The sequence below is a fragment of the Amphiprion ocellaris genome, chromosome 9 (genome assembly GCF_022539595.1).
Source record: "Amphiprion ocellaris isolate individual 3 ecotype Okinawa chromosome 9, ASM2253959v1, whole genome shotgun sequence".
Classification (NCBI taxonomy): Eukaryota; Metazoa; Chordata; class Actinopteri; family Pomacentridae; genus Amphiprion; species Amphiprion ocellaris.
Genome location: NC_072774.1, coordinates 19925535 through 19944069, shown reverse-complemented (window position 1 = coordinate 19944069; position 18535 = coordinate 19925535). Strand labels below are relative to the sequence as shown.

Genomic DNA, 18535 nt, shown 5'->3' with positions numbered 1-18535 from the left:
TTCGTAACTGTGTTAAATGTAAATGATGGCCCTCTGGACTGAGTTATGTCCGATCACTACAAACATCCTGAGCCCAATACGATCTGCTGGTTGTGAACACACTGTCAAACAAAGCAGTACTTCACTGTAATGATCTCACTTCACCACTTTTAAGGATTTTTATTGCACAAGGTGAATGAAAGATGATGTCAGATGCGTGGGGGGAGTCACAGCATGTTTTTTGGCTTGTGTACATGTATTGTGATAACAGTAAATAGTTGAATTTTCTGTAAATTTATAGAACTTTTTCAAGATGGAAAGGTGGCACACGGAGTAAACTATACACAGCAGGGACTTGCATTTGTCTTCGATTACACCTTCCTGTGACAGCTCATTGAGTGATGTGCCTGTAAACCATAATAATGTGCTCGGGCCACTCCTCTCCATCTTATCCTTTCTCTTCAGCTTCAACTTAAGAAGCCACAATATTCCTCCTTAGTTCTCTCTTACTTGTCCCTGTCGTACATCACTGTCCTCTTCTCATTGAAGGAGCTGACATCCTTTTATAGCCACGTGAAGGCCACTTTCTGCCATTTATGGCTCCTCCAAGGCACTACATGGAGGCCGGTCAGTATCCCATGAAGGTGACAGAAGACAGGAAGGCAAAGGAGGCCAAGAGACCGCCTGCCTACATCCTACTTCTAATCACTGCACTTTGGCAGCTTTACAAATCAATGCCAAAGTGTGCCTAAGCAGTGCCAAGCACATTCTTCCTTGTGTATTTTTAAAATTGTCATATACATTTCAGTTTAGTCACTGACATAAATCCACACCTCAGCATATGTAGCAAGTCTGGCTTGTCTCAGCCTGTCGCCTGTGAAGACTCTACAATTGTCTCTCCAACGGAGCCATAGAAACAAAAGTGAGAGGCTGAAACAATGTAAGCATGCATGCATGCCAGTAAATACTAGTGAGAAAAAGACATAAAAGAACGATGATGGAGAGAGATGGTGCAAGACATTCTCGGTAAGGAGTCACATTCTTGATCACTTGCTAGTTTCATCATGCAGAGCAGGCATTTTTACAGTGTTTACTTTTAGCGAGGGGAATGCTCTGTCTCACAGCTGCACTCTAAATAAACAGCGCTGTATTTATCGGAGACAAGAAAATACACTTCTAATCTGAACAAGTAACAGCTTTTCATGCACTCCAACATGTCAGATCCATGTAGTTCATTCCTGAAAGAAAGTTGTGCAACAACACAGAGAACATTTGTGCACATTCAAATAAAAAAAAGTGCACGTGCTAAACACCAGTGCTTTGCCTACACCCAAGCTGTCTTGATTGCACTTTGCTGTGATATCACAGCCTGGGTTCATTCCTAGCAAATGTGGGAACCAATCCTATTAAATATTTGGAAAGCAATCAACACCAATGCAGTTGGCATTGTGGCAAACTGAAGTTACGAGCCATATAAAGACACAACTGCCACAGCAGCAGGGGATGAAGGTGGAAATGCGGTAGTAGCGTGGTGAAGCAAACATTGCACGTACACAGAGCCAAGGTTTAATTACCTCTCCAAGACATCTGTTTTGAGAAGTCCTGCTAGCAAGTTGTTGGAGAGAAATACTTTGTTAACAGCACACTCTCTCTAGGGCTTACAGTGTTTTGAAAGGTGGCATTTTGAGCTTCAGGCATTGTGCCCTTGTTTGATGCCTGCTGTGTATCACTGTGTGGTTAAGAACTGCTGGCCACATGCTTTCAGATTATTGCCCAATTAAGCTAGTGTACAAGAACATTCAATGGGAAGGATGACGACATTGTTGCTTCCACAAAAAACAAAACCACTCTGTCGGTTCTACGTGGGCTGATGCTTGCTGTTTAAATGATTGTACACTTACTCATACTGTAGCTATTTTTTATAACATGTCCCAACTTAAAGAAACCCTAGTGGGTTGGGGTGTCAGCCAGCCTCAATGATTTGTTGTTGAATTCTTTACTACGCTTACAATAAGTATGAAAACAGCATTTTAATGGTGATCCTTCTCTGACAGAAGCCATGGTAATCATCATAATGGTTAGTGGACCCATCAATAAAATATTATCCAGAAGATCTCTCTCTTATCCCAGACATAAAGATGTGGTGTTACAGTATGAAGTGTAATCCTTGGCTCTTTATTTTGTCATCTGTCTTAGCAGAGACATATCAGGGTAGAATAACATCTTATTACCGTGTGTTCTGGAGAAGTTCTCCTCACTCCACATTCTTCTCCTCAAGTGCCTCCATTACCAAAGGCTATCCTATGATTTAGCCACATCCCAACATAACCATTAGTTATATGAATTTATAATGCACATTGCATTACCAGTTGTATAAAACCACTGCAATTTGTCTACAGACTTTAAATTTGTGTGTGTCTCTCTCAGTCCTTCCTTCTCCCTGCTCCTCCATGTGACTTGCAACATTTATTCCCTGTATAGACATGCACTGTTTTGCCAAGGGAACAACTTTTATGGTGCCAGTATATTGAGCAAACTATGACATTATGCAACTGCGTACACATTTTGGCAGAGGTTTATTTATCCTGCAACAGAGGTGAAGGAGTTCCTGTTCCCACGAACAGACCTGTGCAGGTTAGGCACGTTATAGAGGACTTAGTAATCGTTGCATTCTTTCCCTCAAATCCTGTGAATTTGTACGTGCCATACACTTCTGTTGCATGACACTACCTTCCTCCCTTTAGGCGAGGGTGCAGGGAAACAGTCACGGCTGACTCACACATTTCTGTAACGCAAGACGAAGTGTGATGATGCAGCAGTGAATCGAAAAGATCCCTGCACCCAAACAACATCTGTTTTATGTGAGACAGTACAGAGGAAACACTGATAAGGTAGAAACAGGTTCCATTAATTCAGTGCGTAATAAATATAACAGACAGCTGCAGAAAAATGGAGTCAATCAGGTGAAAGGAGGAGTGAGGCAAAATATAGCCTCATTCTTTCATGGCATATAATTAGTTTGTATTAAACAAGTAGGTGTGTAGTTATGAGGCATCTGCAATTCTGAGCTTACAATTTGGTATTTCCTCTGAAAACATAATTTCCTTTGAGAGCAGCAGGTAAATGCTAGGTATAGACCTGTAATTGTATCCCTCAAGGAACATAATTACCCCATTAGCACAGAGTCAGTTACCTTTCACACTCCTTAGCTGCCCATATAAACTTTATGTTCTCTTTACATAAAATCTCACATAGAGTAAACGCTGTGGCGGAGAGTGCTGAGAAAGAAGAGAGGGAAAGCACGTGAGGCGAGATGACTGGATCGTGAGGGGGGCATATTACCTCCCACAGGGGCCCTGGCTCAAAGGATCAAGTTTCAGACGTTTACCAACAAAGCATCCATGGAGGAAGTTTTGCGACCCTCACAATAACACCACAGCACCTGGCCATCCCTACACAGGAAACCTGAGGTCACTTCCCCCCTTTCAGGGAATGCAGACACACTCCTGCTGCCAGCCACGCGCCCCCACATCCTATTGAGGAGGAAGCTGACTACCAGTGGGAAAGACACACATTCAGACCAAAAAGAAAATATAAACATGTATATCTAAATTATAAATACATATATGTAGTCTAGACCAAATAAATTTTAAAGTTTTTTCTGCATATTTCATTCACAGACACACATAAAGATGGGCTAGACAGGTTCTGTTAACACTGAAGCAGAAAGGGTTTCAATTTTCCTTATTTGGTCTTGTGTTTAACACAGGTGGGATGCTTTTTTTCAGCAGTCGAAACAACTAAAAGCTGGATTGGGTTGCATTTTTAAAATTGTGATTTGAATTACCCAGATAAGAGTTTGAAAACACTCTAACAGCAGCACTGGAGCGTTCAACCCATCAGAAAGTCATCAAAAAAATAGACAACAGGAGCATGCAAAGACAAAACAGCAAAAAACGACTATTTGAGCAGTTAATTACGAAGACACCATTATATATTTGAAGATCTGAAAATGCATGTGTTAACAAGCTTAACCGTCTTAACTAAGCAGTATCACATTCTCAGATTTCTCAAACTGCACCCTTTGAAACGATGTGGCATAAAGAAATTACAAAAATACAAACTATGCCCAGTGCCCTCTGTCACACCACAGACTGACGGACAGCTGCATAATGTCAAAAAGAAAACTACTTCAATGCAAATCTAAATTCTGCTCCCAAACCACCTGCAAACACTTGACCGCTGATTCCTCCATCATTATCATTGGCCCGGTTTCAAATAGTGCCAGCACATAAAACCAGCCACAACCAGTCCGAGTCATTTAGTTGCAGTTCCACTGCAGTTTAAAGCTGGCTGGGGTCCAACCGCCAACCTAACCTTTGGAAAACATAGAGACCTCCGAAGAATGTGACCATGGTCAATGAAACAGAGAGAGAGAGGGGAAGAGGGAAAAAAGCAAACAAATACATTATACAGCCCGTGGGCTCCGTCAAGGCAAACTTCCCAGATGTTAAATGGGACAGAATGACTGGCTTTTGGCTGCTAGGGCATTATTTCTGTTTGTTACTCTGACCAAGAGTTTCTGTAAAAATAACCTGTCAGTGGTGGAAGCACAGCATAATTTCTCACAGGCCAGATCCCTTTAAGGTGTAAATTCTGCAGTGTCAAACAGAAAAGAGAAGCGCTGTAGTGAATTTTACTGTAGTGATTTGTTAACTTGTTATCTTCAAGTTCAATCATAGATTATTCAAGATTTCGGCTACGACTACTACACAGAAGATTTGTTAAATGGCTAAGGGACTTAAATAATTACATTTTTGGGTCAAACTTTCATTCTAAATCAAATCTTTGCCATTTAACAATGGATCAAGTGATTGCATGTACATGAAAGGGTTTGCTCATTGAGATGAGCCCACAGAGAATTAGCAGCCAACTCCACAGGTTCCCTTAGCCATGGAGCACGTAAACATACTTCAGTTCATCGTTTTGGTCTGATCCATAACTGTATTCCATTTGTTGGACCTCTTCAGTCTCACCTGCATGGAGATGTTTTTAGCAAAACAAGCACTGATATACTAAGAACACACAATGTGTAAGGACTGAATAAACAATAAACAAGTTAGAGTAACAGATGTTTTTCAATCAAAAGCGAGCAGAGAGCAAAACTGAGCTAAAACAAAAGTGAATATTGCAGCTACATTCACTGGGTGGCCTGCAACATGACTCCAAATCAAGAGCTTGGTTGCTTCCTACCTACTGGATGTGTAAAACATGCAGCTGTCTAACCATTCAAATTATATGCTGATGATAAGCAAATGTTGTGCACAGATGTGGTTTACAGTTTGTTTCTGCTGTCGCCAAGTGATCATGAACTCAGTTAATTCAGATTTAATGGTTGAAAAAATGCTTAAATGTGTGACCCTTTCACTTTAAACCAAACCTGATCAAGTGTCTGTAAGTCGAAGGTCCATTAAAATCACTGAAATTTACTGAATATCCTTCCTGACTCAGTGGAACTACACTTAACTCAGTTTGTCAGAATAAAAGTGTCCCACTTCAGATTCTAAGATGACAGTAAATGTATTATCCGTACAAAGTGCAAAAGAATTTCCTATTCTTAACACTTCCCAAATACACTGTATCTAGTCTGCTTGTCCATCTAAATTCCACGTCAGATGTCGCTGAAAGTTATATCAGCTGGAGCCGAGATAAAAGATGTTACTATTCTGTGTGTTAAATGTAGACATGGATTTTTTTTTTAAAAAAAGGAAAGAAAAAAGAAAAAAACCCAATACATCTATCTTTTATCCTTGTTGTCAAACTATATCTCACGTCAGGCTGCTTTACTTTCCCACCGATGCAACAGGTGAAACGTCAAACATATCGTCACGGGGATGACAGTACTACTCTGGGCTGTGATGTGATGAGGTACGCCCAAAACAAACCCAGGAGCCGCAGCTTTGCACACCCATCCCAGACGCACACTAGCATATCCCACTTCCTCCTGCCTGCTGAAGAAAAGACAAGTTTAGCCTGAGGGACATTGCTCTCTGAGGCATTCACACGTTGCTCAGCTGGGAGCTTCTGTGACACAACAGTTGTTCCTTAATCCTTCCTCCACACAGTTCAGTGGGTCATACAAGCTAATACAGTCTGTTCCTGCACTGAGGTGGACCTGTTTATTAGTGTTTTTGCCTCAATTGCATCTGTATATATACAGTATACTGCACAGGGACATAAGTGCAGGAGAGACACTGATCTGAGCGGCAGAGAATGAAGAAAAAGGCAAAGAAATCAGAAAAGCACATCGACAGACAGAAAATGTCCAGACCCCCTCACTTGTCTCAGTGTTTGTCTTTGCAGGCTTTTCCCCAGGCAGCGTGTTTAACTGAGGAGAGGAGTATCAACACTTGTCATGATGTCAAGCCCACGCCTGCTGTAATCTTAACACACACCGATTTTTACTGGACAGATAACACTACATAAAACGCACACTGCAAATGTGATCTTAAGGTGTTACATTATAGATTTAAAGATCATGAGAAGTGTGCAACCCCTTTCACCACTACTGAAAGCAACCATTAAAATAATGACACCTCAAAATGATATGGGTGGTTAAATTTTTTTTTAAGACAATGATTTCTATTATTTGTAGATATAAGACGTAATCAAACATCTTAACTTATTAGAATTTTGAGTTCATTGATTATTTCTGACATTCATTTTCAGGTGAATACATCATCCACAGCCACTATTATGACTATGATTAAATAGCAAGCCTATATTCTCATAACATAAAACATTTTCCTAATCAATTTTGACTTTTCAGGGGAGTTTTCATTGTTTTGTAAACTTCCTCTGAGGCCCTGTGAGAGGTTAACACTGTGAAACGTGACAAGAAAAAAAAAAGTGGAGTCCTACCAGGAGTAATGTCTGAAGTCTGGAAGCACCTTTGCAACTTGACAGTGGTAACCCGCCTCCTTCTCTCTGTCAGATCAGGATCAGATCGGAGATCGCTCCTCCGACGGCTCAGGATCGTCAGCTGTAAAACTTTTTTTGTGTGTGTTTCTTCTGACTGTAGTCAAACCTCTGCGGCGAAGAGGGATGCAGCTTGCCGGCTACTTTTGTCCTACTACTGAGGAAGTTGCTGGTGAGTCACAAGATCCCGCCCCCCCAAAAAACATTCCTCCCTCCCTCCCTCCCTCCCTCGATCCAGCGACTTCAAACGAGCCCAGAGAGAAGTCCAGGCAGTGCAGGGTAGATCCCAGCAGGGCCCTTTGTCTATAATGCGGTTTATTTTCTCTCACTTTCAACAGAATTATGTAGCTCAGTCGCATCAGTCTGCTTGAACATGCTGAACTTGCATTTATCAAGTTTTCTGTACAAGGGAGTGTTGGCTGATTAGTACTTTGCAGCTCTTAAATTACTTTTTTCGATCAATCAATCAACTAATCAATGAATCAACAGAGATAGACATAAAGAAAATTACCAGACAACCACAAATACTTGCAATCTTTGTATAAAATACGTACAATTAATACATGTGGTGAGTCAACTTGGTCTTATTAGCCATAAAATAATTTTGAGTAATAACTTAGAGTTTATATGTCCTTTAGTCTAAATGCTGTTTCAGACTCAGCGCTTATTTGGCTGAAACATTGCTAATGTTCAGATAAATTAGTGAAAGTGGACAACAGCAAGTAGGCTTGCTCAAAAAACATGACAAAACATCACTTGATCTTTAAGTGACATTTGTTGAAATGCTCTGACATTACCCAACAGGCTAAAGACCAACCCAGCTGTTACATTACACTTCTCCATTTTACAGTGCAGGTCCCTTCTCAGTCCTCAGGTTTCATTTTTTGCCGTGACTCAACAAGTGGGAGTGACGGTTTCCCTGGATTCAGCGGTTTGTCATATGTAAAAGCTTAAGCCTTCTGAACATCTGATGAAATCACCAGGTGTTAGGACGGTGTAAGTCACTGCTGTTAATCAGTAAATGCCTGTCGCATTAAAACACAATACTGTTGACAGAAGCACCACCCTGTGAGATAGGCAGCATTTGTTCCTGTGCCTCTGGTGATATTAAGGAGTGATATCCAGCTTGCCACCATGCACTTTCTGTGGTTGGTGTTTTCAGCCTTATCTGCTGCAGTTCAAACAGCATATGATTGGAGTTTGGTCAATAAGAAGCTTTGTAAGTGCTAACCAAGACTGTGGTCACTGACTGGAAATGACGAAGTTCTGTTTTGTTGTTCTTTATGAGGAAATCCTTGTCTTACATAAAATAAATAGTAATAACAATAATAATAATAACAATAGCAACAATAATAATTATCTACAAGACCAATATGACTAGTAGGTTGAAGCTTGAAACAAACTATTCCTAACTGTTATAAGAATTTCATTTCAGGTTCATTCATTATCTGAATCACGAATCTTTTCACATTTTTTTCACATAACTTTTGTGAAAAAGGTTTTAATGTCTATTGCAGTGCACTATTTTATGCTTCTATTTGAGAAAGGCTACAATCAAGGCCGACCAAAAGTGCTCAGAGAGGAGGATGAGGTGTAATCATTGTTGATAAAATGTGGATGGGATTTTTCAGGCACTTTCCCCTGGGAGACCTTCATAACGTTACACTCATACGTACACATCTGTACTAAAGAAATTGTTGTGTAAACAAAAAAACAGAGCTTTAGGGAGAATTTAAAGCTACATGGATAATTCTTGGCATGAAGTGGGAATGTGAATATCAGATTGACTGTTTCGGTAAAGTGTCAGTGAGGAAGTTTCAGATACTGGTCAAGTATCTGACAAGCACATTGGAGCAAACTGACACCTTACAACTATACTGAAACTCAAAATGAATGGCTAATTTAACAAGAAAAAAGTGTCCATCTGCAACTATATTGGCAGTGGGAACACTGATAATCAGTTAGCTATTTAAATCAATAAATCGATAGTTCGGGTAATAAATTTGTCTGTTTTAATGCAGACTTAGACAAGAAGGTCACAACTCTCATGTCTGTATGACAAACAAGATCCTGAATGCATATATCAGTGAGTTGCTTCTGGGAAACAGCTGTATGGCGATCCATCAAACACACATAGAAAAGAACAGTAATACAACTCAAATCACTGAATGAAATCACTCATATAAGACTTTTTAAAGATGTCAGTGCTACAAAGTATTACAAATGACAAAAAGTCGCTGTTTAAGTACTTCATGAAAAATGGTATTTCTCTCTAAACTAACAGCCCTTTTCCACTACATTGCTATGATTGGATTAAACCTTTTGCTTTGTGCCTGAAACTTTACATTCAATATCTGTGTAAATTCTGGAAAGCACACAGGGCATGCTAAAAATTAAAAGCATTAAACACTACTAAGTACATTTTTGCTAATTAGATTAATGTGATTTTTTTGTATGTTTGTTTCTTTAAATGCAAAAGAGGGTACAAAATACTATACATAAGTATCTCATTGAATACATAATTGCCCCAACATGTGCCTCTCGTTTTTCATGGTTCTGTTACAACTAACAGAGTGTGATCTGTACTGGTCTGACCCCTCAATTCTCCACAACCCCCTAATTATAAATTCTAATTTTACACTCCGAGGCGTGGTCCTGTCAGACTGTGTGCAACAAATTAGAGGATATCTGCCTGTCAATTCATCATGGCGGAAACGGCCTGACGACTCCTTCAGTTTTTCAGTCTTCAGTCGTTCTTGTAAAAAGGTCAAGGGTAGCTCTCCTTACCTTATACATGAACCATTTCTCCGTTTTAGTTTTGAAAGACTGGCTGTGATTGGTTAATAGTAGTTAACTGAAGAAAACATATACAACAAAGACAACAAGTGTCAGAACAGGGTATGTAAAGGGTAACAAAAACTCAACTTTTTTTAAGCTGTTTTTCAACCAGGGGGAGGAAGACAATACAACTTTGGACATATTTTACCTTTTTTCAGCAGGATGTGAACAGACATCATAACATCACAGGTGACTGTCTTGCTCTGCTAAATGAAATTTAAATGCTACACTGTCAACCTCAAACTCCCCTTGGATATGTGCGTTGAGTAAAAGTACCTCTAATGAGCATCATGACCCCGAGCACCAGACTAATGGGGCAATTAAGTTGTTAAATGTCCCACTTAAGTAATATGTAGATATGGCTTGAAACATTGGCTTGTGTCTGCTTTCAACACATACATAATAGCAACTGGAAATTGTGGTATCGTGCCACAATGTAACGAAAACGTTATTTATGGTGGTGTGATACACAAAACCTCACACAGTCAAAGGGTGTAAAGACACTAAAAATACATTTAGGATGTGTTTGTAACTTTAGATGCAAGGACATGTGGAGTAATGTGCTGGTTTTCAAAGATAAGCTCACAGCAATCCATCAAAACACCGTCAATTTAAAGAAGCTTTAGATATCAGCAATTATAGCTTTTTTAATATACAGAGCACTTCAAGTGTACTACTGCAACATCTAAAAACCCGTCTGCTCCTTTGCACTTTGCTGCTGTGATTATTTTGAGTGTAAAACCAGTCGTGGTACAATATATACTCTCAAAACTCAAGCAGAGAGAATAAGCACTTAATTGTAGACAATTTTGTTTTACAAGAGTTTGTGGTTATGGGACTACGGTGAGAATCCCACCCAGGATTGCACCTATACTGTTGTCTGTTGGGGATCGAACATCAAGGAGCAGAGTGTAACAACACTGTAATACACAGGAACGGCTCTGCATTCAAAACCTAATGGCGAATATAGTTATTAGACTGTCAGTACTGATTTGTCAATACATAAGCATCACTTTACGGTTGTAGCAGGTTGTGGTGAAGCTAATTTTAACTGCACTTGGTTTGGTCCAGTGGTTCCCAATCTGGGGGTCATGAGGTGATTAATGAAGGAGGAAGGACAAAAACACAAGTTTCTGCTTCACAACTTTGTTTTTAGTTTCCTAATCTTGAGTTTTTTTGTGCAATCACTTTGCCTGCTTAGTGATAAAAATTAAAGCAGCTCAGGGATTAGGAGGAAAACCTTCTTGGCGAGATGGCTAACATCAGACACATCAGAAATCTGTACAAGCAAGACACTGCGTGTGAAGTCACAAGCCAAAATGGCTGGAAAACCCTGGAGAAAATGTTCAAATGCATTGTGTTTTAGAAGATTATATTATTTCTTTCAGGAAATTCTTAATCTTGAAAGTAATTATTTTGTGGCTGTAGCTGTCAAATAAATATAGGTGAGTAAAAAGTACATTATTTCTCTCTGAAAGCGTAACGTCAGTATAAAGTAGTAGAGTAGAGTAAAAGGCTCAATCTTTAACGACATATTTAACACCCAGATTTCTGAATTTAAGGAAATACAACTAAATAATCTCACAGGAGGAACTTCTGGTTCATGCATTTTTCGACTGGGCTGGCCAGGCAGCTCGCTGCAGATGAGGACCAACCATGGTCAGGGCAGACATACCAAAGTCCTGAGCTCAGCCCAAGTGCAGCAGTATGTCAGCAGTGTTATTTTTACAGGGTCATATTAGAAAACCGAATGGCTCTGCATCTGCCCCACAAGGGCATTCCTCCATTGCTGACCCTGAACAAACCCACAAGCATTTGTGCTTCTGTTCTTGCATTAGCTTGTTACAAGCCCCTGATTTCCAAAGTAGTATTTACCCCCGCCGTGGCTCACCAGGCATTTCACTTGTAATGATAAATACTCACATGAATTAAACAGCACGGAGCCCAGTAAGTCAGAACGCAGACATTTAACCCGTAAATCCTGGCTGCCGTCTGTGTTTGCCTCGTTAAACATATGTTAGTGGGTGAGTGGATCAGTCAGGCCTTGGGCTGAAACTTTCACAGGAATCAGGGTCATTAGCCATCAGACTGATAAACAAGCCTGTCACATAATGTGGAAACACTGATCCCATTCATAGGTCTCATCACCCGCAAAACATTCTGCATGCCGGGCAAATCTCACACATATAAAACAAGTTCCTTGTGGTCGGTGGGGGGATAGTGAGCTGCATGGGGGGAAAAAATGGCTGTTTAGTGGAATATCACTCTCTGTCTTACTGGCTTCTCACATCCACAAAGAGATGGAAGTCTGGGTGAGATTAGGAGACTGGTGCCGCTGTGGCTTTGTCTTTGTCTCTCTTCTCCCCAAAATATCATGTCAGGAAGTGGAGATCCTTTTCTTCCAGGGAGGAGTGGTCACCCCCTCATCTTCTGAGTTCCTGCTGCACATTTTTTCTCTCAAAACGGAGAGAAAAACAGTCCAGAAGAGCTTTATGTCTATATTAAAGTTCTCTGCATGTGAGCTAGAATCATCTGTTAGTTCTACCTGTAGGACACACAGCATAATGTTTGCGTTTAAATCAAATGGTGGCAGTTTGTTTCCTGTGTGAGTGTGTGTAATTTTTTTTAAAGAAATATTACAGTTTCTGCATAATCTCTTTTAGGGCTGTTGATTTGGACATAAATCTAAATAGAGGTTTGGAACCCCAAAGGAAACGTGTAGTAAATGTTCATGTTGGAAAAACATGAACTTGTTAGTGATTAGTATAAACTGTGTGCTCTGGCAAATGTTGGCCCTTATTATCATGACCAAAACAGCTTGGTGTATTACACAGTGCAGCCAGAAGATATTAAATCAGCAGTGCTATGATCCTCACTTGTTTTACGCCAAGCCTGACTTACATATGGCTTGAGAATGTCAGGCACCAATTGCACTGGACTCCTAGTTTGACAAATGTGATTAATCCCCTTTCCCTTTGCCAGTAACCCTTATCATGCAACATTTGTAGTGCTGAATTTTTAAGGCCAAAATAAGTATTACGGGGCCTTGAACTTACATTATTATCTAAAAAAAAAAACACATTATTAAGGATATTGGCTGATTAAGTTGTTTTAAATTTATTGTATTTCCATCTGTGCACTCATTTCTCATTATTATATTACCAGTGAAGAAATTAGTATTTGGATTCTTTCTCATTAAGAGCAATGCAACACTAAAAATACTCCCTTACATCTGAATCTTCTGCACTCACACATGCAGGGCTATTACTGGAAAAATACAAATGCTTAAAGTATTATTTCACAAGAAGGGCCTTTGTAAATATTAAACAATTACAGATTCCAGTATTACATGAACAGGACTAATGCATAAACACAAAATAATAATTTTAGGGTTGTAGCTGGTAAGCATGCTACCAATTTTAGCCAATTTGTATCATAAAGATTAGCTTAGTCTGTAAAGATGCTTTATATATTCTAAACTGGCAACATGCTTTGATTAGAAAATATTAAACTATCAAAAAATGTATGTTTAGTACATTTGCCATTGGCATTGCAGGGTAATGGAACAATAAAACAGTGTCAAATGGAAATAATCAAATAAAGTTTAAGTGCCTCAAACTGTACTTAACTGCTATGCTTATACCACCTTTGTATAACACTACTACTATGTCAGCCAAAGGACACAAACTCCCATAAAGACACATTATAAAATATACATCTATACAACAGTGCCCCCTAGTGTTAGACCGTACGACTACATTGAGGCTTCATCCAAAACATTTCAATTTATCGAAAATGAATTTACGATGCTTCATTTTTTATTTAAACAATGAATAAAAAATTGTACAATATTTTGTATTTGTAAAATATCCATTAGGCTCATTATTTGTAACTTCTGTTTAAAAAAAACTAAGCTCAGTTGCGAATCTGCGGCAGAGAAATGAAATTCGATCCGCTCGGAAGCAGGCAGGAACCCACGTGTTCAGCTCCAGGGAAGCAGCAGAACTGAAGCAAACTACAGGGAGGCTGCAGTGTCTGTGTATGCTATAGCAGCTCTTTTAATTATATTTAGGCAATATTGCTCCCGGAGACAGTTTTCTACAATGTCCTCGTTCAGGAAAGCGCTGAAATCCCGACAGAAAAACCACCATGAAAGATCTCAGGTGAGCATTTCACTGGTTCGTTAGCTAGCATGTAGGCTAACTAGCTGGCCAAACAGTGGTAGCTACCAAACTTATATGTGTCGTCTCGTATCTGTGTCGTTTTATTCCAACAGCCTGGCTTCAGAAAACATTTGGGATTACTGGAGAAGAAGAAAGACTACAAACTCCGAGCAGAGTAAGTTAATACAAGTTAAAGGGATAGTCTTTTTTTTTAAATGGTAATAAAACAACCATTGCCAAACGTATCTGATGAATATGCGTCTGTTATTATATAGTGACTATCACAAGAAACAAAACACGCTTGCTGCTCTCCGAAAGAAAGCTCTGGAGAAGAACCCAGATGAGTTTTACTATAAGATGATCAACTCTCAACTGCAGGTAAGATCCACATCATTATCAGCATCACTACCAGAGAAACATCACCTCACTTTACAGATTGAGACACATGGTTTTAGCATCTCACCTGTCTGCCTTATTTTGTAATGTTGTTATGTCGACAGGATGGAGTTCACGTGATGAAGAAACAGAATGAAGAGGTGGAGGTAACCGAGGAGCAGAAGAAAGTGATGAGGACACAGGATGTCAAATATGTAGAGATGAAAAGGGTTGCAGAAGCTAAGGTATGTTTAGTTTCTCCATAATCAGTCAATGTTGTATACAGGGAAAAAACTGACATTTCTAATTTGGATGAAATTTTCAGGGAAGGTCAGAAATGACACAAGGACCACCTCAGATTAGATTTTGGCAGTGATGCGGCTTATAGTCTGGATCCACGGATTTGTTAATGATTTCTGTATCATTGCGAGATAACATCGCAGCGTCACTGTAGCTATGACAACGAGTGAACACTACGATCACATGATTGCGATCCTACTACAAATTGACTGCTGAGGACTGATTAAGACTTATCCGTCAGAAATGACAGAAGGAACAATTGATTAAATTGTGGGGGTGTTTTTGAGTCCCATTAATTCCCGCCACCCGCTACACATTTAGGTCATGCGATGTGGTATCCATACATAAAGTGCACATGCATAACACACGCCTGTGCTCAGTGCAAGGTCATTTTTTATTAAAGATTTCATCCGTCGGAAATGATACAAAGACTGAGCAGCCTTAGCGGAGTACTGCGCTCTCTGAGTGGCTTTCTTGTTTGTTTTTTAAATGTTGGGGAAAAAAACTAAAGTCAAAACGGAAAGATTGTAGATCCAAGTGCTCCCAGGTGTTATCACTTCTGAAAAAAAATGATTCGTCTAAATCATACAGATAGTTTGCTACTTACATTTTGAATGTGTTCCTGTATTTGTCGCCCACCTGATCTGTGTCAGCCTGCAGTTCAGTCAAATAATCCCTGAATCTTTGTCATTTTACTCATTGTTGGGTTTTTGGTTGTACTGAGGAACACAGAATATTTTTTTATTTTTATTTTTTTACATAATCTGATAAGTGCATATGATTTATAATTGAGATGTGTGAAATAAAGTAATTTTGATTAAATAATTTTAGGCTTGCATTAAATCAAGAGTTTTTACATTTGCCAAAAAAAGCTTTCTAAAGATAACTTTCAAACCTACCAGATGGTTTTAGGGTTCAGAGGTTCTCCAACTTAAAGTTGTGTTGCTGCTCTTTCTAGAAGTAGTTGTGAAAACCAGTCATCCTCTATTTTTCCTATTTCATTCTCTCATGTGATCTGGTGCCATTAGCTTTAAACTCAGCTAAAGTTTTTACATGTCTCTCAAGCTTCGATAGCAAGGCTTTAAAGCTAAAGACGTGGACACAGAAGCTTTTCAGATGCCAGGAACAATCATAAAACATTTAATAAAACTAAGAGTGGCGGTCAAGATAGCTGTCTTCAGTAATGAATCAAATGGCACTGTGTCATGTGTCCAGTAGTTTCAAGACCACCCCTGGTGAAAATTGAGCTTTTTACCTTTTGAATGTATCCATATGTTGTTCTTTTTTTGTTTGCATTTTAATATAAGATAAAAGACATAAATGCCATTGCGTGAGAATTTCTTCTTTGAATGTGCTGATGACAATCTCAAGAACAGGGTTTCAGACTTTATTTAATTCATACAAACCAAAGGAACCAATCCCATCAGCTTGCATGTTGGAACCGTTTGTGTCATAATCCTTCAGAGTTGGGTTTCAGTTCCAACATGTGTGCTTGAATTACTCAGTACACTATTACAACTTGTCATTGTGTAGTGTAGAGTACATTGATAGTGCTTGAGCAGAGTCGTAGGTGAGCTGGTGTGTCTGAGTGCTAAGGCGGGGATGACAGTAGAAATAGGGGCTTCACAGGAATTCACATTCTAAAGAAAGCAACAGTGCACCACTACATTTAGGCCATTTTAATGCAGGAAGGTGTAAAGGAAAGTATAAATATGTAACTTTAATACACTCGGATTCTTCTTGAGGGATATAATCAATGACCAAAGAGGGACTTAGAGTGTAGCGGCGGTGCATACAGAAAGCGAAGCTGTCAGTGTTACTGCCTTCTGTGATCGTCCTCTGTGTATAACTTGCTTTCAGAAAATCGAGAGGCTGAAAGGAGAGCTCCATCTTCTGGATGCAGACAGCAAACCAAAAAACACCCACACGTTTTTTGTGGATTCTAAAAAGGAAGGTAAATATAAATGTTTGGTAGATGATGCATAGTAGTGAGTGCTCAGAAAACAAATGTTCTGAAGTAAGATTTTTAGAATATTGTGCTCAGACATTGTCATTTTTTATCTTGGTTTTCCAGGATATTGAGATTACCTGAGCAGTTAAACGGTTTGAGTAATTTTTTGACTGTGTCCCCTCAGTGCAGTCATTTAACCTGGCAACCCACCTCAACACGGCTCCACAGCTGGTGGATAGAGTGTACAACAGACCAACTCTGCAAACCCTGGAGACTAAGAGCATCCAAGGAGCTGTAGAGCCTCGCAGTATGAAGGTCTGTGGTTGTAATGAATGTAAATTACATATATTTTATAGTCACAATATTGAAATCTTTACTGACAAATGTCTGTGCCATTCTAGGCTCCAAAATTCAAATCTTCAGAATCCATATTTCAACTCTTTGATATTTTTTCCTCTTCCTTTCTTTTGCTGTACCTGCAGAAGCTGGCCAAGCAAAGGAAGCACCAGTATAAGATCCTTTCCCAGAGGATTGACAGAGAAAAGAAAATGTTTGTCATCAGTCAGAAAATTCAGACCCGCAAGGACTTACAGGTAAGGAGGTGGACTTCAGACACAAAAATAATTTTGGTGTCGCTTTGTTATGACTGTCATTATTGCAGTGTTTTTATGTTTCCTTGATGCTCTAGGATAAAAATAAGAAAGTGAAGGTTAAAAAGGAAACACCTAATGCTGCAGCTATCTACAAATTTGCGACCAAGAGGAAACGTTGAGGAGGAAGTGGGAAAAAATCACTTCAGGGATGTAACTGTAAAATTTTGGACTTCTACCCTATGGATCTGCACAGCTCTGGTCACAACAGAGACACTTGATAATTGTTTTTCTCTCATCATTGTTGCAACTTTGCAGTTTTGTACATATTTATCAAAGACATGCATTTTTTTTCAAATAAATATGAGAAGACATGCACTTTGGTGTGATTTCTTGGAGATAACTTGGGGAGACAACTTTTGGGAACAGTAGTTTAAATTTTAAATTTGAATTTTAAGTTGTATTTTTAAGTGGAGAATGGGAAAAGGGGATGATTCAGGAAAAGCCTCGGGCTGAATTTGAAGCAAGAATGTGGTGTGTGCTCTGGTCAGTGGAGCCATAAGAAATGTGGTGGTGAATTTTCTTGCTCCTGTACCACCACTAGGGGGCATTAGTGTTCTTTATGACACGTAGAAAAACACCGATGCAGTCTTAAGACACTGGAACATAGATCGCAGAGCTTCCAAATGTGACCCACTGTTTAGACTTTAGAGTTAAATCACTACCAGGTCTGTGATTCAGTGTGTGGACATCTGTGGGGTTGGACCCCTTGATTTACATTTTTAACCTGTCAGGAATGACAGTGATGCATTTCAAAGCTGTCTTAGAGGTAGCAAATTAATTCCTCTGATTTCAAAGGAAAAAAGAACTTTAGAGGCCCTCTACAATCCACAAGGAATTCCAAGAGTTACTAAATGCTGCATTTAGGTTTTCCTCAGCACCTTGTAAACTCTGGAAATAATAAATGTCCATGCCAAATTTATCAGGCATTTTCACTAAATCATTGACACCTGACATGCGAATCAATGAAAATCATACCAGGCTGTAAAAAATATTCGCAGCTTGGATGCTGTATTATAAAAACCGATGTTTGATGTATGTAATCTTACCATTAAAATGGTGCATTGCCAGTCATCCATGTTTTGAAGCGAAGCATCACACCTGGCTTGTGTCCTGTGAAGACACAGGTTCAGCCTTCAGAGCCTCTGAAGGACACATCTTTGTTGCAGCACACTTCTAACAAATCCCTTTCAAGTGTCACAGCAGGATAGACACAGCTGCAGCTAATAAAATTAAATATGATTTAGGTGTCAGTTAGCAAGCATTGATAACAATAACATTATTGTCGATGCTTGCTCATT

At 39.4% G+C, this 18535-nt stretch overlaps 2 protein-coding genes across 2 annotated transcripts in view; one reads left to right on the top strand and one right to left on the bottom strand.

Moving 5' to 3' along the window:
• Nucleotides 1–7103, bottom strand: part of fhl3a (four and a half LIM domains 3a) — a 28101-nt gene extending 20998 nt beyond the window's left edge. The window contains exon 1 of the mRNA XM_055014002.1: nucleotides 6901–7103. The gene's annotated coding sequence lies outside the window, so the exon portion shown is untranslated. The remainder of the gene's footprint in view (nucleotides 1–6900) is intronic.
• Nucleotides 7104–13763: 6660 nt separating this feature from the next.
• On the top strand, nucleotides 13764–17552 carry utp11 (UTP11 small subunit processome component). The gene is made up of 8 exons (XM_023278786.3): nucleotides 13764–13958; nucleotides 14072–14133; nucleotides 14234–14336; nucleotides 14459–14578; nucleotides 16494–16587; nucleotides 16769–16899; nucleotides 17067–17177; nucleotides 17273–17552. The coding sequence occupies exons 1-8, from the start codon at nucleotides 13899–13901 to the stop codon at nucleotides 17354–17356; spliced, it is 765 nt and encodes a 254-aa protein (XP_023134554.1). The 5' UTR covers nucleotides 13764–13898; the 3' UTR covers nucleotides 17357–17552.
• The last annotated feature ends 983 nt before the right edge of the window (nucleotides 17553–18535 follow it).

Coding starts and splice junctions, on each gene's coding strand:
- utp11 (XM_023278786.3), top strand. CDS start 13,899: ATGTCCTCGTTCAGGAAAGCGCTGAAATCCCGACAGAAAAACCACCAT. Junction 14,337..14,458: donor TGATCAACTCTCAACTGCAG/GTAAGATCCACA, acceptor TTATGTCGACAG/GATGGAGTTCACGTGATGAA. Junction 17,178..17,272: donor AGACCCGCAAGGACTTACAG/GTAAGGAGGTGG, acceptor TTGATGCTCTAG/GATAAAAATAAGAAAGTGAA.